This window comes from Balaenoptera ricei, chromosome 8 (assembly GCF_028023285.1).
Source record: "Balaenoptera ricei isolate mBalRic1 chromosome 8, mBalRic1.hap2, whole genome shotgun sequence".
In the NCBI taxonomy this organism is placed as follows: Eukaryota; Metazoa; Chordata; class Mammalia; order Artiodactyla; family Balaenopteridae; genus Balaenoptera; species Balaenoptera ricei.
In genome coordinates this window covers 81,425,430-81,448,919 of record NC_082646.1, presented here as the reverse complement: position 1 = coordinate 81,448,919, position 23,490 = coordinate 81,425,430, and the positions used below count along the sequence as shown (strand labels likewise).

Sequence of the window (23,490 nt, the reverse complement as noted above, 5' to 3'; positions counted from 1 at the left end):
TGATGATGTTCTCAATTGTCCGGAGATGTAAAAAATGACATGGAAAGTGAAACAAATAATACACATTAGTGACATTCCCATGAATCAATCTCTTTCTCGCCTCCCTCCACCACCACCACTTTAACTTAAAGAATGATTATTTATTTTGAAATTGGTTCCTTTCAGTACTTTGGTTGTTAAAATGCCTTTTCTTTTCTAAAATAGTGTTGAAATATTCTTTGTTCTGTTTGTTGGTTTGTTTTAATGTCAACACTTTATGTTGGCAATTTACATTTTGTTAATATGACTTAATTTTATTCTTCCATTAAACATCACAATCCAGGAAACCCTATGTGCATTAACTTACCACATTATCACAGCTAGTGGTACAGCTAGTATATAGTGGCATTATGATTCAAATTCATTTACATGGTTCCAAAGCCTGTTTGCTCCCACTGCAAAGGAGTCCTGCTGATTACTGAGGACAAGGAAGTGTGACATCTCCATTCCCCACCACATGTTATTGTGTGTTGTTTTCAAGGAAAGAGGTAAGTAACTAACAAACAGGGTCTGACTAATCTACAGTTTTGTTGTTTCCTTGCCTATGTCATGTTATGTTATCACATTTTGGCAGATTGCAGTTCATTGTCAAAAAGAACAGAAATAAACCGATTATTCTGGTGCTGTTCGTGAAGATATGTATGTAAGAGAGAGGGAGTGTAGTCATTTTAATAAAGATATTCATGGCTCATCCCATTTCATAATTTACAGGCTCAGCGGTGCCCTTCCCTAGGTCTCCTGTATAAGTGAATGGGCGAGCTACATATTGAAGCAGCTGAATAGTGCATGATTTCCTAATCAAACTGTATATTTCATTACTTGAATTTCCAGACAGGTAGATTGCTAATGAAGTTGAATTTTTGAATAATTGAGTTGATAGAAGTAGTTTGAAGAACTGTACCTACTCTTTGTACTATTTTGTGCGATTCTCAAGCTTAAGTATTTTAATGTTTTGCTTTTTTTTAATACAGAAAGTAGTTCCTTTGTATAACCCATCACTTCATATACCTCATTACATCTATATCCATGCTTCATAAAGTCAAATCATATTGTTCATCCTATAATAACAAAGAATAGTGGGATCTGAAAATCTCCTTTTCTTTAAGAAGTTACTTGGGAGTTCAGTTTGACAAAAGATATAGGAAGACACTGTTTCCATGCATTACTCCAGTTGAAAAATTATATTTAGGAAAATATATGAACCTGTGCATTGCCCTTTAGGCCAACTCTATAAAAACAAGTAATTGTGTTATACCTGGCCATCCAAGGAGGTTATAGATCAACCATGCTTCCATTTAAAACAGGAAGAAATAGATAGAGTGATATGTAAGAAGGCATTTATGTTATTTCAAGCCCAATTGAAATGTCAAAACAAATTGGAAGAAAGAAGGAGAAGAAGAAGAAGAGAGAGACAGAGAGAGATGGGAGATGGAAAAGGAGGCTGAACTTCAGTACTATCAAATATCTAATATTATAAACATCTTTGCTTATATCACTTAAAACAATAAAAGTTATATATTTTTATTCTGATTTTTACTCATGATAAAAACTGAAATCCAAAGCAGTTAATTGTCTAAGGTCATGCAGCAAGAAAGCAGCAGGTCTGAAATTTGAACCCTGATCTAGCTGATGCCTATATTTTACCCTCACACCTACCTCACCTTGTGCTGGCTTTTTCCCAAGATACTGCAAAAGTAGGCACTTTTCAGGAGGGAATGGCACAGTCTTTGGAATCGGATAGCATCATTCAGATCATTATTAGGTATCGGTATGGTACAACCAGTGTAAACATTCTTAAACAGTTTAAGCCAGTTAAGCATTCTAGTTTCCTTCTCTGCTGAGTGGGGAGGAAAAGAGCAGAGTTAGATAGCAGAGCAAGATGAGTATAAGGTCTGCTAATTTGAGAAAAAATAACTATAACGGTGTTATGGGTAGAGTGTAGGGTGTTGATGTTCCCTCAAAATTCGTATGTTGAAGTCCCAACTCTCAGAATATGACTGTATTGGAGATAGGGTCTTTAAAGAGGTATTTAAGGTTAAGTGAGGTTATTAGGATGGCCCTTAGTCCTTAAAAAGAAATTAGGACACAGACATGCACAAAAGACCATCTGAAGACTGAGCCAATGGGAGAGGCTTTAAAAGAAATAAACCTGTCTTGATCTTGGATGACCAGACTCTAAAACTGTGACAAAACAAATTTCTGTTGTTGAAGCCACCAAGTCTGTGCTACTTTGTTATGGTAGCCCTAAAAATTAATACAAATGGTTTAACTTTAATCAAATGACAACTCGGACACATCAGTTTCTTTTTCTTTTTTTTTCAGCTTTACTGCGATATAATTGACAAAATTGTAAAATATTTAAGTATTCAATGTGATGATTTGATACACATATATATTGTGAAAGGATTTCACCCCCATTGAGTTAATTAACACACCCCTTACCTCACGTATTTTTTTCTTTTTTCTTTTTTTTCGGTGAGAACATTTAAGTTCTATTCTCTTAGCAAATTTCAATTATATAATACCTGTTATCAACTATAGTTACCAGGTTAGACATTATATCCTCAGACCTTATTCATCTTATAAAAAGTCTTGCATTTGAAGTTAGTCCTCCTTTTTTTCATTGTAAGGTTGGAAATGACTCTCCTTCTAACTCTCGATATATATCCCTGGGCAGATGCCAGCCTTTCCCATAGTGGATTTTTATAAGGTGTTTTCCAAAACTCTGGAACAGGGAGGCAGAGGGGAGAGGCTCTGGGATTAGACTAAGAAGAGATTAATAATGTCATGGAATGAATCACATTCAAACTGTACTTGCAGAGAATTCTTCATATCAAAGAGAAACTACCTCAAGGTCCAATGAGAAATTTTGAGTTCTAGTGCTTTTTCCCAGCTCAGGCTTGTTTCTGTTTCTTATTTAAATATTGTGAATATAAGTAATGATTACAGCTATTTTAATTTGTTGTATGAATCATACTATGAAAAGTAAAAATAGAAACAAAAAATGGTATTTTCTTCTCATTTTCTATTCTTATGCCACAGAAAATCCAGAATTCTGGATGTTAAGAACATAATAAGAATAGTATCTGCCAAAATTATAACCTGACTACAGTCAAACAGCCTCAAATAAACTAAACAGATAGGAGTACTGACCTTACAGATGGATCTTGCTTGTAGTGTGAAAGTAGACCAAAGGGCGATTGGGAGAAAGGAGTGTGTGTATGTGTGTCTGTTAGCATGGTGAGGGTAGGTTGACAGTAGAGAGCTATTGTATAAATATCTAGGGTAGAAAAACATGTCTTTGCTTTCTTCTGTAAAGAAGACAGTAATCTTTTCCCCTAGGAGCCTTCCTCTGTTTGGAACCCTGGAGGCTGCCATTACTAAGGATATTGGAGATGGTTGAAATCTTATGTTATTAGAAGGTGTTTCTGGGAAGCACTTGTATAGTTAAAGTATCACTTGCATCTTCCAGAGTCTTAGGACAAATCTCAACACTACACAAATTCTGTGATTTAGAGCTTATTAATCATCTGTAATTAACTTTTGTCTCTATAAATTTGTGAGTGAATATATTAGTCTAGAAGAGTTGTAAAACCATATGGTTTGAGGATATATCCACTTGTATATAGAGATTATTTATTCTTCAAAATTCCCTCTCAGTAGACATTCCAAATAATGTGGGACACAGATTTTTTTTATGTCATTTTTCAGTCTATACTATTAGCATAAAGCATTCTAATGTAGTTCTTGATCCATCAGAATAAAATGGCTAGTCTTCTTTTTGCTATTTTTATGTCTTTTCCAGTAACTCACTTAATACAGCCCCAATTCATAAGTGTGTCTATTCAAAGTTGAAATAATTGTTCCTTTCAGTACACAAGTAAATAACAGATTCTTGATTCTTGAAATGGCCATTAAAATAAAATTAAATCATGCATTCAAACCACTTTAAAAAAAAATCTATATCTGTCTCAAACTTGAGGAAAGTATATGATTTTACCTTTGCATTTAGCTTTCGTTTAAAGTTACCCTTTAAAATATATTGAGGAGAAAATGTGGTCTAGAGAAAAGAGTATAGAAATTGGAGTCAGAACTGTCCTTATTAAGTTATATAATTTCTGTAGGTATCAGTGCTCTTATCTTTAAAATGAAAATACCAACTACTTCTTAGAGTTGTTGCAATAATTAATAACAGTATTTTTAAAAAATTTTAAATCATAAAATACTCAAGAAATTTTAAAGAAAATGTGTTTATTTTTCCACTATATTTTATTTATTTATTCATTTATGTATGTATGTATATATTTATTTATTCATTTATTTATTTGGCTGCGCATGCAGTCTTAGTTGTGGCACGCAGGGATCTTCTTTGCCACGTGTGAGATCTTTAGTTGCAGCATGCAGAATCTTTTAGTTGCAGCATGCATGCTCTTAGTTGCAGCATGCAGAATCTTTTAGTTGCAGCATGCATGCTCTTAGTTGCAGAATGTAAAATCTAGTTCCCTGACCAGGGATTGAACCTGGGCCCTCTGCATTGGGAGCGTGAAGTCTTAAACACTGGGCGACTAGGGAAGTCTCTCCAGTATATATTCTTAATGAAGTAAAATACTTTGTTTAAATTTCTATGCACAGTGAGAAGGAAAGGGATAACACAGGAATGCAGTCCATTCTCTCCTATTTCTGTGGGAAGCCCAGGAAAGAAATGTAACCTGCTCACATCTTCTTGAAAACATGGGAATAATGGATCTGACAAAACACTAATGGTATTTACTACCATGAGAGTCCTTCAGCATGATTTACCTGATCTGTCTAGGGTTGCTTGTGGTAAATAACTCTAGAATCTATGAATTTATGAGGCATTGCTTACTTTTGTTAAAAACATACATCTATTCAAGCCTGCATTATGTTTTAGTAAGTGCAGTGAGCATCTTAATGCAAAGGGAGGAGCTGGATAGCTTTAGGACACCTCCTTCCCTCTGTAAATGGTGCCTTCATCCTTAATTACAGTAACACTTGATAGTGAGCAAAAGCTTTGATTCTTGTGAATCTTGTATGACAATCTGATTTTTTTCTCACACAGGTATAAACAAGTGGTTTTTAACAGCAGTGTTCACTCAAGCTAAGAAACCTTGAAGTTGCCTTTGATATCTTTTCTTTCATCCCCATATCTAATCAATGATCGTATCTCATGAGTTTTAGTTCTAAATAGTCTTGAATGTGTTTGTTCCTCTCCATTCCCACCACTGTCACCCCAGGCTAAACCACTGTCATCTCTTCTCAGGTTCTTGTAATAGCCTCTCCTACCATGTTTCCCTGTGCCCATTATTATTCCTCCTTCAATCCACTTTCCACAGCACAGATTCTTTGTTTAGGGGCTCTCAGTAGTTCCTCATGTCTTTTCTTCTAAGAGTAAAAATCTTTAACCTTGCTTCACAGGCCCCCCTGCCGGCCCTGACTTCCCTCTCGGTGATCTATTCACAATAATATTACTTGTTTTTCAATTCTCTCAAGCTTTTTCCCATCTCAGGATTTTATTTCATGTTGTTTTCTCTGCCTGGATCATTCTTTCCCAGTACGTCTCACATACTACTTAAATTTCGCTTTCTCCCAGAAGACCCTTTGACCCCATATTCTAGAAGGTGAATTTATTATATTGAATATAAGCTGGATGCTTCCTCAACTTATTCAGCTACCTTGCTCAAGTTGTAACTAACGAATTAGTTACTTTTAGAATGATGTGTCTAATTTCTGTAGTCCTATCTCTGCCACAAAATCCATAAGGGCAGAAATTATGTCTCTTTTATTCACTACTCTATCACAATGAAAAAAATAGCATCTAGCAAGTAGAAAGTGTTCGAAAAATAACTAAATTAACATAGCAAGTCATTTTCAGGTTATGAAAGCATTATGAGTAGGTGCTATGTATTACTAGCTGTTTAAGATTGTATTAATCTGGTTCTTTCCTCCCCGATCCCTGCTTTTTATAAATATACTATAGGAACAACTCTCCTTTAAGGAGAAAGCAGTTACCACAAAGGAACAGTTGGGTGATCTGTCAAGAATAACACATTGCTTTTTTCAAATGCAGGCAACTTACTTGAAATGCTTAGTGTTTAGAGAATACATTGCTTGAGAATGAAGCAGGTAAAATATCTTCACTCAATGCAAAGAATGTCAAGTGTTTATAGAGAATAATGGGTGAATGTTTTCCATAGATACAGGATGAGATACAAGCTTGGGAATAAATGTAGGACAGACATTCTAGACTTCAGATTTTCATGGGGGCTGAACTTGTCAGGTAAGATATGTGCTTTAAGGAGAATGTTCATGTTATTGTTCAGTTTCCCTTCAGCACAGAACTTTTTTTTTATTCTGTTTCTGTTCTATACACATATAGAGTTTGTGTTTCTATGTCAAACTTCAGGCTATCAGTTATCACCATGTCAAATGGGGAGAAATCTGAAGAGACTGACACAACAGTCATTAGATTTCTTAGAGAAAAGGTGAATGTCTGATTGTTTTCAAAGATGCTTCTGGCTTTTAACAAATGACAAAGCAGAGCATTAACAGCTGCAAGCAACACAGAGAGATCACTCATCTGATTCTAGCTTCTGTTTAATTGCCAGTAAGGATAAGTGGGTTTAAATTTTGACATACCACCCATGTCACTGGTAGAAATGGCTCAGTGATTGGTAGGTTGCCTTACTAAATACTTTATCTTTTAGGAATCTCTTGGTTCAGCGGCCCGATGTAGTCTTATCAATTACACATGTCTCTGAGCACTGGTTCTTTCCTTCAATAGATTGGTATATTGTCCAATAGAGGTGATATATTCAGAGATTTAAAACTCTGTAGAAAACTTATGGTAATAGAATTGCAGCTACTACTGATTTTGGTATAGATGCTTCTTGAAGAATTTGAGAAGTTTAAATTTTTACAGAACAAAAGAAATATCATGATTTTTATGGCATAGCATGATCTAATGAAATGTCTCTTAGTCTGTCAATTTTACACACTTAAATTGTGTTTATGGCTCTATATAATGTGTGTGTGTGTGTGTGTGTGTGTGTGTGTGTGTGATTCTAGAAGGTGATGACATAACCTGTACTGCAGTACTGTTTATGAGGGTAGTAAAAACCTGGAAAAACATCAGAGCATATAAATGCTATAGGAAGAGAAGAGAAGAGTTTGATTTTATGGTGGAGGGGTAAGGACCAAAAAAAAGCGATAAGACAGAGTTCTATATTTATAGAAGGCAGCTGAGCTACGAATGCAAATGTGCAAAAGAGCATTACCAGCCAGAAGGGTCTGAGTCCTTGACTGCAGCTCTTCTTAAAGACTGTAATGCATTGGCTATGTACCAAGTCTGGTGTAGAGAGGGCAGCTGTCTCCGATGATGCCTGCCAGGTAAAGCCTTTATAATCACCGGTGTAGTGCGAGGTTGAAATGCCCTGCATAGGTTTTTGGCCAGGAGCCATACTCCTCTTTGCCTGTTTTTGAAGATAGGAACATCAAATACCTAAAATACAATGGGCTCCTTTCTCCAAGAACAATTCTACACTAAGAAAATGGAGAAAGAGGAAAGAGCAAGTGAAAGAATAGATTCATTTAGCTGAGTGGATAAAATCAGATGCCTGTACATCTCTTTTGAGTTTTGCTGAGTGGAAGTTCAGGGGGAAAAAAAAGTAGATAACCACAACTATAAATAGTTTGTCTGGCATGTGAAGGAAAGATTGTAGCACTTTTTTTCCTAAGTTTTAATGTCATGGTATGGTGGTGTTTTACAGCTATGTTAATTAATAATTTCATTTCTTGACTGAGAGTTGGGGCTCTTTAATTCTGACACTGACAATTGAAAAGGCGATGAATAGACAGCCATTTTCTGAAGAGTAGAATGAGCTATGCTTTTGGAAATGGACATATTTAGAATAGTCTGGACGGGAAGAAACAGGAACCAGGGGGACCATTTAGGATGCCATGTATATAGTTCAGGTAAAGATGATGTTGACCTGACGTAGAACAGTTACAATAGAAATGGATAGTAGTACAGGGATATAGGGTATATTTCAGAACTTAATGCTTATGCTAATTTAATTGATCCAAGAATGAAAGATAAAACAAATAAAGGGAGGTAACACAACAAGAGATCTGATCTTAGAAAGACTTGAGTTAGTTTCATGATTCTAACATTTAATAGTTGTGTGACCATGATGAATAAGCCATATGCTTTTCTTAGTCTTAAGTTTCTTCATCCATAAAAGTGAATGATTATAACAAAATGCTTCTAGGTTTGTTGTGAAGTTTAAATGTATCATAAGAGAGGCTTAGTCAATACTATTGTGTGTGTGTGTGTGTGTGTCTGTGGTGTATGCAGTGACACTCAGTTCTGACACATATTAAAGGCAGAATAGACAGTTGCTATAATTATCCATCACCGAAGCCATAGGACAATGATAGGTTATGAACTTGGAATTTCAGATGAGTGAATGTACAGGAGAGAAGATTCTCATTAGGGCGCAGTACACCCTCACTCCTACCCTAACCTGATCAATTTTCTACTTTTTTAAGTAGTAAATGACCTAGTTAAATCATGTTTGTTTTTTCAGAAATTAGAAGAATATGTTCAACTTTTGCCTATTTACTTTCTTTAACTGCCAGGAAACTGTGAGGTGGCTTCTTAGTGATGAACACTGTAATCATGGCCTGTCCCAGCGAAGGGGTCTGGCAGCATCTCTGATGCCCTAGCTCATGTTCAGTGTCTCCCTTAGACTTTAGTCCCTAATAGTCCTACTTTGCATCATATCTGCTTTGTAAACTGCTTCAAATAGTTTTGATTTGGAGAAAATGGAATATGAATCCAAAATAAACACATTCATAAATACAAATTATATTTGAAATGGAAAATGGGTGAAGCTTCACATTTTCTGGAATTGCTGAGCAGAACAATTTATGAGTTGTAGGACTGTGCTGCGAAGAATGCTAATGAGGTGTGAGGACTCAGACTTTACTCCATGTCACTCCTGTGTTTCTGAAGTTAGGATTCAAGGACAGAAGTGGTTCCCACTAAATGTTATGAAATGAATGACATTATCTTTGATATGATTATATATGTGCTTTGCAACTGCACCGACTAAAGGAACAACTGTTAACAACACAAAATGCAGGGGAGCGTTTACTTTTTATTGATTTTTAGATGCATTTAGAAAGTTGATAATTAAATTAGCTATTTTCTTAGCATTAACTTTAGTTACAGTAATGTACCTCTATACATAAATCATTATTATTTTTATTTACATTGCTTTTTATTAGTTAGATATCACCTACTGAAATTAATTTTGATTAATTCCAATGATTAATTCATTGTTTCACATTTTACCACGAAGTCTTTAATGTTACCTTCAGATTTCTTCATAGTCTGTAACTAATGAGTTAAAGTCATTAATCAATTTGGTCTTAATGTCACTGATATGGCTATAATTATATACAATAATTATGTTAGTAAATCAACTAGAAGTGTATTTTTTAGCACAAAGAGTAAAGCACTACAAACTATTTTACTATACATATGACATGTTTTCAATCTAATCAAATAATGTTAGAACTATTATTTATAAACAGTTACTATGTAGCAAAGAAATTTACATACATTTTCTCTTATTTAATCCTAACAACATCCCCATGAGGTAGAGATCATTACTATCCTCAATTTATGGATGAGATGACCAAGGCAAGAAATGAACAAGTAGCTCTGCTAAACTAGTAAGTGACAAGAGCCAGGATTCCAAATCCAGCCTTTACCATCAAATCCTCTGTTCCTAACATCATGCTCTGTTGCCCAGTAGGTAGCATGCCACTAACATGGGAAACCATCCACAAGCTTATGTAAGTGGTGCCAGAACCTTTGGGACATCACGGCTTTTCTGTCTTCCATGGCAGAGAGCTGTTTCACATTAATATTATCGTTGTATCTCTATATATGAGAAAAAGTGTTAAGGACAAAATTAACCCAAGCCCTCTCTCTTTAACCAAATTAGGTAACTTAGTCTCAAGTCAGAATAATAATGGATGAGAGTAGGGACAAGGCTTAGAGTCTTATTTAAACTGTAGTACTTCACAGGGATAACTCAATTTTTATGCTCCTTCACCCATGCCTCCACCCACTGGCAATAAAGCGAGGTACCTGAACCTCAGGAAGGGGAGGTGGAGAAAAGAGAGAACATGTGCAGCTTTTAGAAGCTCCACAAGTGACCAAGATGCAGATTTTTGACAGGCCAATTGAGTGCCACTATTTATATTCTTATTTGCTCAGTCGTATAATAAAAGGCAGAACCAAAGTGGAATAAGGTTGACATAGCAACAGTCTTCAAGGAGTGCACTGACTGTTCTGTCTCTGGAGTTAATAGAATGCTGATGCCGTTGATGGACAGTAATTTAAATATATATCTTTCAAATACAGAAGAGATTGTTTAACCTGACATTATTTAAAATCATCATAAAGGACCATGAGAACAGCTGAATCCACATTTTAGAACCTCAGTCAACGAAACATGTATTTTATATATACTTGTCATGAGAGAACTGATATAAGATGCTTCCTCACAACGGAATTGGTGAAACTCATACGGGAATATGGCAAAGGCAAATAGCTAGGAGGTGATAGCATCCAGATTCTTTCGTCTAAAATTGTCCTAATTCTAAGTCATCCATTAACCTCCTGATTCTTGCATCACTTTGCTTTTAAGTGGCTATTTTTTGTACTAGACATTTAACTCATTATTAAGACATGTTAATCTCTTTGTCTAGAATAGCTCATTAGGTGTGTTCTTGTTCTACTTACTCTAGCTCATATGAGATATTGTACAGCTTTGTGTAAGTCTGGAACTTAGGAGAGTTTTCTCAAAAAAGGTCCACAGGAGATGCCTGAAGTTCCACATCTGCGGTTCCGCAGAGTTAGAGTTGTAATAAAGGAATTTTAGCAGGGATTTATAAGTACCTTAAATTGCAAAGAAACAATTTATTCTACTACTTTATGTATTATAGGTACACTCCCTCTTCTCTGCTGCAGCTACCCATGATTTGGTTGTACAATCATTTCTTGTACGTTCGTACACACAGTAATAATTGCAAATCGACACAATGGTCTTGGTTATTATACTGTCTCTAATTTACTTTCAAACACTTTAGTATAAGCAGTGTAATGTATATGTGTGTGTCAGTTCCAATCTGTTCTTCAGGGCAGTTAGTATCTGAAGCTGTTTAATCAGTCATGCATTCTCTAAGATGAAATACTTAACGTGCTTCAATTAGGGCTTCTACTTCCTCTCCTTCCTTTCCCTGTCTGATGGGAATTTTCCTTCTACCAACTTCTACCGTCTTCTCTACACTATTTTTTACAGTAAAATTTAAATAGCACTTGATACAGAATTTTGAAATTTAGGAAAAAACTTGACTCATTCAATAATACTGTAATTTCAGGACTATCATACTTTTAATGATTTTTTTTTCATCTTGGAAGTTACTTTTTAAACTTAAATTCCTTATTTATTCATGCAATGTTGCATTAATAATTTGGAACCAAAGGCTATGTAACACTTTGTCTGAAACTAGAATGATCCTATAGAAGGAAGAATCAAAAATGAAAAAGATATTAATATATTTTCAAAAGTGTTTTTAAATTAAACATTCATGACTTGTATATGCTGTTTGCCCAGCAGATAGTCAACTGTCATTTCTTTATTCATCAATATCTACGGAAAAACTTCCATATGCCAAACCTTATTCACCTGGATTTAAAATGCCTTACGGGTAAACATGATAGTTACAGGCAACTCTTATATATATATTTTTTATATATATGTATATATATATATATAATATAAGTATTATATATATTATATATTTAATCTAAAATCATAGAATATTGTTCTTATATATCTTCTTTTTTTAAAATTTTATTTTATTTATTTTATTATACAGCAGGTTCTCATTAGTTATCCATTTTATACATATTAGTGTATACATGTCAATCCCAATCTCCCAATTCATCCCACCACCACCCCCTGCCGCCGCTTTCCCCCCTTGGTGTCCACACGTTTGTTCTCTACATTTGTGTCTCAATTTCTGCCCTGCAAACCGGTTGATCTGTACCATTTTTCTAGGTTCCACATATATGTGTTAATATACGATATTTGTTTTTCTCTTTCTGACTTACTCCACTCTGTATTACAGTCTCTAGATCCATTCACGTCTCTACAAATGACTCAATTTCATTCCTTTTTATGGCTGAGTAATATTCCATTGTATATATGTGCCACATCTTCTTTACCCATTCGTCTGTCGATGGGCATTTAGATTGCTTCCATGTCCTGGCTATTGTAAATAATGCTGCAATGAACATTGGGGTGCATGTGTCTTTTTGAATTAGGGTTTTCTCTGGGTATATGCCCATTAGTGGGATTGCTGGGTCATATGGTAATTCTATTTTTAGTTTTTTAAGGAACCTCCATACTGTTCTCCATAGTGGCTGTATCAATTTACATTCCCACCAACAGTGCAGTAGGGTTCCCTTTTCTCCACACCCTCTCCACCATTTGTTGTTTGTAGATTTTCTGATGATGCCCATTCTAACTGGTGTGAGGTGATACCTCATTGTAGTTTGGATTTGCATTTCTCTAATAATTAAGGATGTTGAGCAGCTTTTCATGTGCTTCTTGGCCATCTGTATATCTTCTTTGGAGAAATGTCTATTTACGTCTTCTGCCCATTTTTGGATTGGGTTGTTTGTTTTTTTAACATTGAGCTGCATGAGCTGTTTATATATTTTGAAGATTAATCCTTTGTCCGTTGATTCGTTTGCAGATATTTTCTCCCATTCTGAGGGTTGTCTTTTCGTCTTGTTTGTAGTTTCCTTTGCTGTGCAAAAGCTTTTAAGTTTCATTAGGTCACATTTGTTTATTTTTGTTTTTATTTCCATTACTCTAGGAGGTGGATCAAAAAAGATCGTGCTGTGATTTATGTCAAGGAGTGTTCTTCCTATGTTTTCCTCTAAGAGTTTTATAGTGTCCGGTCTTACATTTAGGTCTCTAATCCAGTTTATTTTTGTGTATGGTGTTAGGGAGTGTTCTAAATTCATTCTTTTACATGTAGCTGTCCAGTTTTCCCAGCACCACTTATTGAAGAGACTGTCTTTTCACCATTGTATATCCTTGCCTCCTTTGTCATAGACTAGTTGACCATAGGTACGTGGGTATATCTCTGGGCTTTCTATCCTGTTCCATTGATCTATGTTTCTGTTTTTGTGCCAGTACCATATTGTCTTGATTACTGTAGCTTTGTAGTACAGTCTGAAGTCAGGGAGTCTGATTCCTCCAGCTCCGTTTTCTTCCCTCAAGACCGCTTTGGCTTTTTGGGGTCTTTTCTGTCTGCATACAAATTTTAAGATTTTTTGTTCTAGTTCCGTAAAAAATGCCATTGATAATTTGATACGGATTGCATTGAATCTGTATATTGCTTTGGGTAGTATAGTCATTTTCACAATATTCATTCTTCCAATCCAAGAACATGGTATATCTCTCCATCTGTTGGTATCATCTTTAATTTCTTTCATCAGTGTCTTATAGTTTTCTGCATACAGGAGTTTTGTTTCCCTAGGTAGGTTTATTCCTATGTATTTTATTCTTTTCATTGCAATGGTGAAAGGGATTGTATCCTTAATTTCTCTTTCAGACTTTTCATCATTACTGTATAGGAATGCAAAAGATTTCTGTGCATTACTTTTGTATCCTGCAACTTAGCAAATTCATTGACTAGCTCTAGTACTTTTCTGGTGGCATCTTTAGGATTCTCTATGTATAGTATCATGTCATCTGCAAACAGTGACAGTTTTACTTCTTCTTTTCTAATTTGGATTCCTTTTATTTATTTTTCTTCTCTGATTGCCGTGGCTAGGACTTCCAAAACTATGTTGAATAATAGTGGTGAGAGTGGACATCCTTGTCTTCTTCCTGATCTTAGAGGAAATGCTTTCAGGTTTTCACCATTGAGAAAGATGTTTGCTGTGGGTTTGTCGTATATGGCCTTTATTATGTTGAAGTAGGTTACGTCTTTGCCCACTTTCTGGAGAGTTTTCATCATAAATCAGTGTTGAATTTTGTCAAAAGCTTTTTCTGCATCTATTGAGATGGTCATATGGTTTTTATTCTTCAGTTTGTTAATATGGTGTATCACACTGATTGATTTGCATATATTGAAGAATCTTTGCATCCCTGAGATAAATCCCACTTGATCATGGTGTATGATCCTTTTAATGTGTTGTTGGATTCTGTTTGCTAGTATTTTGTTGAGGATTTTTGCATCTATATTCATCAGTGATATTGGTCTGTAATTTTCTTTTTTCTAGTATCTTTGTCTGGTTTTGGTATCAGGGTGATGGTGGACTTGTAAAATGAGTTTGGGAGTGTTCCTTCCTCTGCAAATTTTTGGAAGAGTCTGAGAAGGATGGGTGTTAGCTGTTCTCTAAATGTTTGATAGAATTCACCTGTGAAGCCATTTGCTCCTGGACTTTTGTTTGTTGGAAGATTTTTTTTTTTTTTTTTTAAAGACACATTTATTCAGCGTCATGATCAGACTATTACATTTAGCAATCAACAGCATGGGTGCAAAAAAAAAAAAAAAATCTACATTAAAACCCTTTGTTGGAATGCTTTACACTTTCCACAGAACAGAAACTAAAATAACCTGTTATACAATTAGTCACAAATACAGTCCTCGAGTTTTTTTGCCCATACACATGAGTATTGTCTAAAACATGTCTTCTTTGTAGCAGCTAGGCCCTGCCACCACTGTGCTTGGCTGAGTTCACAAATCTGTTGTAACCTGTAGCTTCCCTGTCACTTCTCTGGCTCTCCTCTCCTGCTAAGCTTTGTTTCCTGGCAGTAATCAAAACCATCTGCCACTGCCATAGCTACTGCTGCTGCTGGAACCACCATAGCCACCTTGGTTTCGGGGTTTGGCAAAGTATTGGCCTCCACCACCATAGGGGCCAGAACTTCTGCCTCCAAAGTTTCCTCCTTTCATAGGTCCAAAATTTGAAGATTGATTGTTGTAACTGCCAAAATCATTGTAGCTTCCACCACCTCCAAAATTGCTTCCATCATTACCAAATCCATTATAGCCATCCCCACTGCCACCATATCCACCACCACCGTGGCTACCACCAAAGCCACCTCGACCACTGAAGTTTCCTCCACGACCAAAGTTGTCATTCCCACCAAAACCACCTCCACGACCACCACCAAAGTTTCCAGAACCACTTCGACCTCTTTGGCTGGATGAGGCACTAGCCATCTCTTGCTTAGATAGGGCTTTCCTTACTTCACAGTTGTGGCCATTCACAGTGTGGTATTTCTGAATGACAATCTTGTCTACAGAGTCATGGTCATCAAAGGTTATGAAAGCAAAGCCTCTCTTTTTGCCACTGCCTCGATCATTCATGATTTCAATCACTTCAATTTTCCCATACTGTTCAAAATAATCTCTTAGATGATGTTCCTCAGTGTCTTCTTTAATACCACCAACAAAAATCTTCTTCACAGTTAAGTGGGCACCAGGTCTTTGAGAATCTTCTCTTGAGACGGCCCTCTTTGGTTCCACCACTCTTCCATCCACCTTGTGTGGCTTTGCATTCATGGCCTCATCCACCTCCTCCACAGTGGCATATGTGACAAACCCGAAGCCTCTGGAGCATTTGGTGTTTGGATCCCTCATTACCACACAATCTGTGAGCGTTCCCCACTGCTCAAAATGGCTCCTCAGACTCTCATCGGTTGTTTCAAAGCTCAAACCTCCGATGAAGAGCTTCCGCAGCTGTTCAGGCTCTTTGGGTGACTCTGACTTAGACATGACGGCAGTGGAGGGGGGGAGACGTCAACGATGCTTACTCGGCGGCGTCCACGGGCAGAAAGAAGTAATCTATCGAACGTATCTTGTTGGAAGATTTTTAATCACAGTTTCAATGTCATTACTTGTGATTGGTCTGTTCATATTTTCTATTTCTTCCCGGTTCAGTCTTGCAAGGCTATACCTTTCTAAGAATTTGTCCATTTCTTGCAGGTTGTCCATTTTATTGGCATAGAGTTGCTTGTAGTAGTCTCTTAGGATGCTTTGTATTTCTGCGGTGTCTGTTGTAACTTCTCCTTTTTCATTTCTAATTTTATTGATTTGAGTCCTCTCCCTCGTTTTCTTGATGATATTGGCTAATAGTTTATCAATTTTGTTTATCTTCTCAAAGAACCAGCTTTTAGTTTTATTGATCTTTCTAATTGTTTTCTTTGTTTCTATTTAATTTATTTCTGCTCTGATCTTTATGATTTCTTTCCTTCTGCTAACTTTGGGTTTTGTTTGTTCTTCTTTCTCTAATTCCTTTAGGTGTAACGTTAGATTGTTTATTTGAGGTGTTTGTTGTTTCTTGAGATAGGATTGTATTGCTATAAACTTCCCTCTTAGAACTGCTTTTGCTGCATCCCATAGACTTTGGATCATCGTGTTTTCATGGCCATTTGTCTCTAGGTATTTTTTGATTTCCTCTTTGATTTCTTCAGTGATCTCTTGGTTATTTAGTAAGTGTTGTTTAGCCTCCATGTGTTTGTGTTTTTTATGTTTTTTTCCCCCTGTAATTGGTTTCTTTTTTTTTTTTTACATTTATTTTTAAAATTTTTTTATGGCTGTGTTGGGTCTTCGTTTCTGTGCGAGGGCTTTCTCTAGTTGTGGCAAGCGGGGGCCATTCTTTATCACGATGTGCAGGCCTCTCACTATCGTGGGCTCTCTTGTTGCAGAGCACAGGCTCTAGACGTGCAGGCTCAGTAATTGTGGCTTACGGGTGTAGTTGCTCCGCAGCATGTGGGGTCTTCCCAGACCAGGGCTCAAACCTGTGTCCCCTGCATTGGCAGGCAGATTCTCAACCACTGCGCCACCAGGGAAGCCCCCTTGTAATTGATTTATAATCTCATAGCATTGTGGTCAGAAAAGATGCTTGATATGATTTCAATTTTCTTAAATTTACTGAGGCTTGATTTGTGACCCAAGATGTGGTCTATCCTGGAGAATGTCCTGTGCGCACTTGAGAAGAAAGTGTAATCTGCTGTTTTTGGATGGAATGTCCTATAAATATAAATTAAACCTATCTGGACTATTGTGTCATTTAAAACTTGTGTTTCCTTATTAATTTTCTGTTTGGATGATCTGTCCATTGGTATAAGTGAGGTGTTAAATCCCCCACTATTATTGTGTTACTGTCGATTTCCTCTTTTACAGCTGTTAGCAGTTGCCTTATATATTGAGGTGCTCCTATGTTGGGTGCATATATATTTTTAATTGTTGTATCCTCTTCTTGGATTGATCCCTTGATCATTATGTAGTGTCCTTCCTTGTCTCTTGTAACATTCTTTATTTTAAAGTTTATTTTATCTGATATGAGTATAGCTACTCCAGCTCTCTTTTGATTTCCATTTGAATGGAATATCTTTTTCCATCCCCTCACTTTCAGTCTGTATGTGTCCCTAGGTCTGAAGTGGGTGTCTTGTAGACAGCATATATATGGGTCTTGTTTTTGTATCCATTCAGTGAGCCTGTGTCTTTTGGTTGGAGCATTTAATCCATTCACGTTTAAGGTAATTATCGTTATGTATATTCCTATTACCATTTTGTTAAATGTTTTGGGTTTGTTTTTGTAGGTCCTTTTCTTCTCTTGTGTTTCCCACTTAGAGAAGTTCCTTTAGCATTTGTTGTAGAGCTGGTTTGGTGGTGCTGAATTCTCTTAGCTTTTGCTTGTCTGTAAAGCTTTTGATTTCTCCATCGAATCTGAATGAGATCCTTGCCGGGTAGAGTAATCTTGGTTGTAGGTTCTTCCCTTTCATCACTTTAAATATGTCATGCCACTCCTTTCTGGCTTGTAGAGTTTCTGATGAGAAATCAGCTGTTAACCTTATGGGAGTTCCCTTGTATGTTATATGTCATTTTTCCCTTGCTGCCTTCAATAATTTTTCTTTGTCTTTAATTTTTGCCACTTTGATTACTATGTGTCTCGGCATGTTTCTCCTTGGGTTTATCCTGTATGGGACTCGCTGCGCTTCCTGGACTTGCATGGCTATTTCCTTTCCCATGTTAGGGAAGTTTTCGACTATAGTCTCTTCAGATATTTTCTTGAGTTCTTTCTCTCTCTCTTCTCCTTCTGGGACCCCTATAATGCGACTGTTGTTGCATTTAATGTTGTCTCAGAGGTCTCATAGGCTGTCTTCATTTCTTTTCATTCTTTTTTCTTTATTCTGTTCCACAGCAGTGAATTCCACCATTCTTTCCTCCAGGTCACTTATCCGTTCTTCTGCCTCAATTATTCTGCTATTGATTCCTTCTAGTGTAGTTTTCATTTCAGTTATTGTATTGTTCATCTCTGTTTGTTTGTTCTTTAATTCTTCTAGATCTTTGTTAAACATTTCTTGCACCTTCTCGATCTTTGCCTCCATTCATTCTTTTTCCGAGGTCCTGGATCATCTTCACTATCATTATTCTGAATTCTTTTTCTGGAAGGTTGCCTATCTCCACTTCATTTAGTTGTTTTTCTGGGGTTTTATCTTGTTCCTTCATCTGGTACAGAGTCCTCTGCCTTTTCATTTTGTCTGTCTTTCTGTGAATGTGGTTTTTGTTCCACAACCTGCAGGATTGTAGTTCTTCTTGTTTCTGCTGTCTGCCCTCTGCTGGATGAGTCTATCTAATAGGCTTGTGCAAGTTTCCTGATGGGAGGGACTGGTGGTGGGTAGAGCTAGCTGTTGCTCTGGTGGGCAGAGTTCAGTAAAACTTTAATCTGCTTGTCTGCTGATGGGTGGGGCTGGGTTCCCTCCCTGTTGGTTGTTTGGCCTGAGGCAACCCAACACTGGAACCTACCCAGGCTCTTTGGTGGGGCTAATGGCGGACTCTGGGAGGGCTCACGCCAAGGAGTACTTCCCAGAACTTCTGCTGCCAGTGTCCTTGTTGTCATGGTGAGACACAGCCACCCCCGCCTTTGCAGGAGACCCTCCAACACTAGCAGGTAGATCTGGTTCAGTCTCCTGTGGGATCACTGCTCCTTCCCCTGGGTCCCAATGTGCACACTACTTTGTGTGTGCCCTCCAAGAGTGGAGTCTCTGTTTCCCCTAGTCCTGTCAAAGTCCTGCAATCAAATCCGGCTAGCCTTCAAAGTCTGATTCTCTAGGAATTCTTCCTCCCATTGCCAGAGCCCCCGGTTGGGAAGCCTGACATGGTGCTCAGAACCTTCACTCCAGTGGGTGGACTTCTGTGGTATAAGTGTTCTCCAGTTTGTGAGTCACCCACCCAGCAGTTATGGAATTTGATTTTATTGTGATTGCGCCCCTCCTACCATCTCATTGTGGCTTCTCCTTTGTCTTTGGATGGCGGGTATCATTTTTGGTGAGTTCCAGTGTCTTCCTGTCGATGATTGTTCAGCAGTTAGTTTGATACCAGTGCTCTTGCAAGAGGGAGTGAGGGCATGTCCTTCTACTCCGCTGTCTTCCCCATATCTTCTTACATATCTTCAAACATATCTTACCAGAATTGTTTTAATAAGCCCATAATGTTACTGATTCTGTTTTGTCCTGAAACTATTCTCCACAGATCAGCCAGAGTAAACATTAATAGTTGTAGAACTCATCATGTCATTTTGTTTCTTACAAACCTTCAACAGTTTTCATTGCAAATAAAATTGACTGACATTTCTACCATGGCCTAAATGATCCAACATGCACCAGGTCTGATTTATATCTATATTTTAATTTGAGTGGTCAATGCATAACACCACGTTTTTTCTTTAGCTGAGATTCAAAACAATTTGGAGAGAGACTAGGTAAATACAAAAGAAATTACAGTATCACCTTTATTTTTGCTAATGCCTAGATTTTCATGGATGACTTGGATGTGTTAGCCAAGTGTGTTTACAAATATTTTTATTCCAAAATTATGCTTAAACACTTCATAATGTGCTGTTATATAATGGCAGGTCAAGTACATAGAAAGCTGTCTTGTGAAATTTTTAGCATGGAGGAGCATAGGAAATGGTGCACTTCTTCAGGACAATCTTCAGAGAAAAAGAGAAAGGAAGGAGTTGGTTCACATCTGTTCCTTTGTCCTTTTGCAATGCAGGAGTATAATTATTCCATAATAATTCCACTATTATTCCACTATATGACTGTCTACTTTCTTTACTGCTCCACTGACCTTCCTTAAATTCCTTGAACACATCCTTTTCCTTTCTAGACCATGACTTAACAGGCTGTTCCCTCTGCCTTCTTCATCTAGTCATCTCCTATTCATCCTTCATATCTCAACAGGCCTCCCATTCATGTCATGTACATGCCATGAATGCCATATACTTTCTTAACACACTGTATTTTTTCCTTCTGTAACTTATCATAGTTTGAATTTTTGTACTTGCATAGCTATTTAATTACAAAATGTGTATCTTCAAATACATTCTAGGTTTTTTATGATCAAGGATAGTGACATTTGCTGTATATTTTACTGCATAACCTATCAGAGCTTGGCAAAGAATAACTAGACCAAGTGTTCAATAAATATTTGTTGAATAGAGTAAGAACTAAATTAATACTCCCATATTAATTTGCATTTGTTTGACTACTAGCAAAGTTTTCAGATTGATATTGTACTAAACACTCTGGAAATATTAACTGGTTTCTTATAAGTAGATGTTTGATTTAGATATGCTAAGAATAAATGAGCCTAGTGTCTTTCAGACCCTTTGATCTCGGGGGCACATGGTTGGAGTGTATCATACTTGCAAGCTAGCTACTTCAAGGTTCAATAACTCAATCAAATCTGTTATTTCTTCACATTTACAAAACTCCAAGTGTGTCTCTTCAGATTTTCTGTCTCCATTTACTATCCTCTCCAACATATCTTTTAACTCATTCTCAGATTAATTATAAGGGTCTTTTTTTTTTTTATTGGACTGTAATTGATTTACAATGTTGTGTTAGTTTCATGTGTACAGCAAAGTGATTCAGTTATACATATACTTATCTCTTCTTTTACAAGTTCTCTTCATGTTTAGGTTATTACAGAATATTGAGCAGAGTTCCCTGTGCTGTACAGTAAATCTTTGTTTGTTATCTATTTTAACTATAGTCGTGTGTATATGTCAATCCCAAACTCCAATTTATTCCTACCCCCCACCACCACTTTTCTCCTTTGGTAAACATAAGTTTGTTTTCTAAGTCTGTGAGTCTGTTTCTGTTTTGTAAATAAGTTCATTTGTATCATTTTTTTTGAGATTCTGCATATAAGCAATATCATATGAGATTTGTCTTTCTCTGTCTTACTTACTTCACTTAGTATGATAATCTCTAATCCCTTCCATATTGCTGCAAATGACATTATTTCATTCTTTTTTAATGGCTGAGTAATATTGCATTGTATATATGTACCACATCTCCTTTATCCATTCCTCTGTCGATGGACATTTAGGTTGCTTCCATGTCCTGGCTATTGTAAACAGTTCTGCAATGAACATTGGGATGAACGTATCCTTTCAAACCATGTTTTTCTCTGGATATAGCCCCAGGACTGGGATTGCTGGATCAAACGGTAGCTCTATTTTTAGTTTTTTAAGGAACCTCCATGCTGTTCTTCATAGTGGCTGTACCAATTTACATTCCCACCTACAGTGCAGGAGGGTTCCCTTTTCTCCATACCCTCTCCAGCATTTATTGTTTGTAGACTTTTTGATGATGGCCATTCTGACTGGTGTGAGGTGATATCTCATTGTAGGTTTGATTTGCAGTTCTGTAATAATTAGTGATGTTGAGCAGTTTTTCAGGTGCCTCTTGGCCATCTGTATGTCTTCTTTGTAGAAATGTCTATTTAGGTCTTCTACCCATTTTTTGATTGGGTTGTTTGTGGGTTTGTTTTTTTTTTTTCTTTCTTTTTAATTGAGCTGCGTGAGCTGTTTTTAAATTTTGGAGATTAATCCCTTGTCAGTCATATCGTTTGCAAATATTTTCTCCCATTCTGTGGGTTGTCTTTTAATACCAGCATTGACAGCACCAAAAGATAATAACAATGCTATAAACATGTTGAAAGCCTGTATATTAGTTTTTTTTTTTTTTTTTAGTTTTTAAAAATACTTTCAAATCCTGAATTTTATTTCATCCTCACCGAAATCATAGGAAGTAAGTAATATACCTGGCTTAATGTAGAGTTAAGAAAAATAAGATTTCAGAAAGTTAAGTAATTAAATGAAGATGACACAGCTAATAAGTGATGGCTCTGGGTTTCAGGTTCATACCTATCATATTGAAATTAATTGATATTTCCACAATGGTAATGGACAGATTGAATATCCACTCAGAAATTAGCCTCTAGTCCCAAACTGAATTGTGAATGATCTTCTTTGAAGCATTCAATGACCATCTCATTTCAGTCCACCACAACACACCCCACTGCAACCACATATTTTGGCCTCAGTCTATTTTGTCAACATCATCAGCACCCATCTTTAAACTTTATCATGAATATATTTATTTCTCTTTCCTTAAACTACCCCCTACAGTACTGATTGTTTTTCTCTGTCATAAAATCCATTTAACCAGGGAGGATAATTCAACAGTTGCTGTATCCCACTGCCTGCCTTTAGCTCTCTCTCTCTCATATATACAGCGGGATGCACATGCACTTGCAAATTTCTTTTCTTAAACAAAGAGCAACTTTTATATTCATTTGAAGCCTCTCCTCCTAGTGACTTCTCAGACTTTTACTAGTTTATATTATCTTTTCTATATTCATCACATGTAACAATATAAAAATCCAGTCCCTGCTATCACAGATGTTATACTTTTGTTGAAGAGAAAAGACAGGAATATACAGAGAATTAAATAATGCAAGGAATAACCAAAGAGTGGTAGAAATAATAAGAGATGGAGTTAGAATTTAAGAATAGTGATAGTGATAATAATAATGGTGACCCCTAAGATATATTGAGCAGTTAGTAAACAGGATACACACTGTCCTCTATGCTTTGCATAAAAGTCTCATAAAACCTTATCAGAAAGCTTCTGAGGGTCAACATTTCAGGTGAGACAAGAGAAGTTGAGTAACTTGCTCACATCACACAGCTAGTGATAAATGAAGTCAAGATTTCAGTACAGATCTGTCTGACTCCTGAGGTTGATTGAATGAGTTAGAACAGAGGAAACTCTGAGCCAATTTTTAAATCACATTGTTTCTGCTGGAAACTACCCTGCAGGAGGTAGAACCTGAGATGACCCTGAAAGTCATTTAAATTTTAGATTGATGGAGAGAAAAAGGGAGAGAAAAAAGAAATAAATCTAATGCAGCATTAGGGAAGGAAATATATTACCTCTGTATCTTAGTAGTTATCCGTCTTACCTT

At 36.5% G+C, this 23,490-nt stretch overlaps 1 protein-coding gene across 1 annotated transcript; it reads right to left on the bottom strand.

The window, feature by feature from the left end:
* Positions 1-14,890: 14,890 nt before the first annotated feature.
* Positions 14,891-16,011, bottom strand: LOC132369901 (heterogeneous nuclear ribonucleoprotein A1-like). Its single transcript, XM_059929608.1, has one exon. It carries the CDS (start codon positions 15,937-15,939, stop codon positions 14,977-14,979), a length of 963 nt encoding a protein of 320 aa, XP_059785591.1. The 5' UTR covers positions 15,940-16,011; the 3' UTR covers positions 14,891-14,976.
* Positions 16,012-23,490: the final 7,479 nt, after the last annotated feature.

Bases quoted from the DNA above. Each gene is read 5' to 3' on its own strand.
- LOC132369901 (XM_059929608.1), bottom strand. From the start codon at position 15,939: ATGTCTAAGTCAGAGTCACCCAAAGAGCCTGAACAGCTGCGGAAGCTC.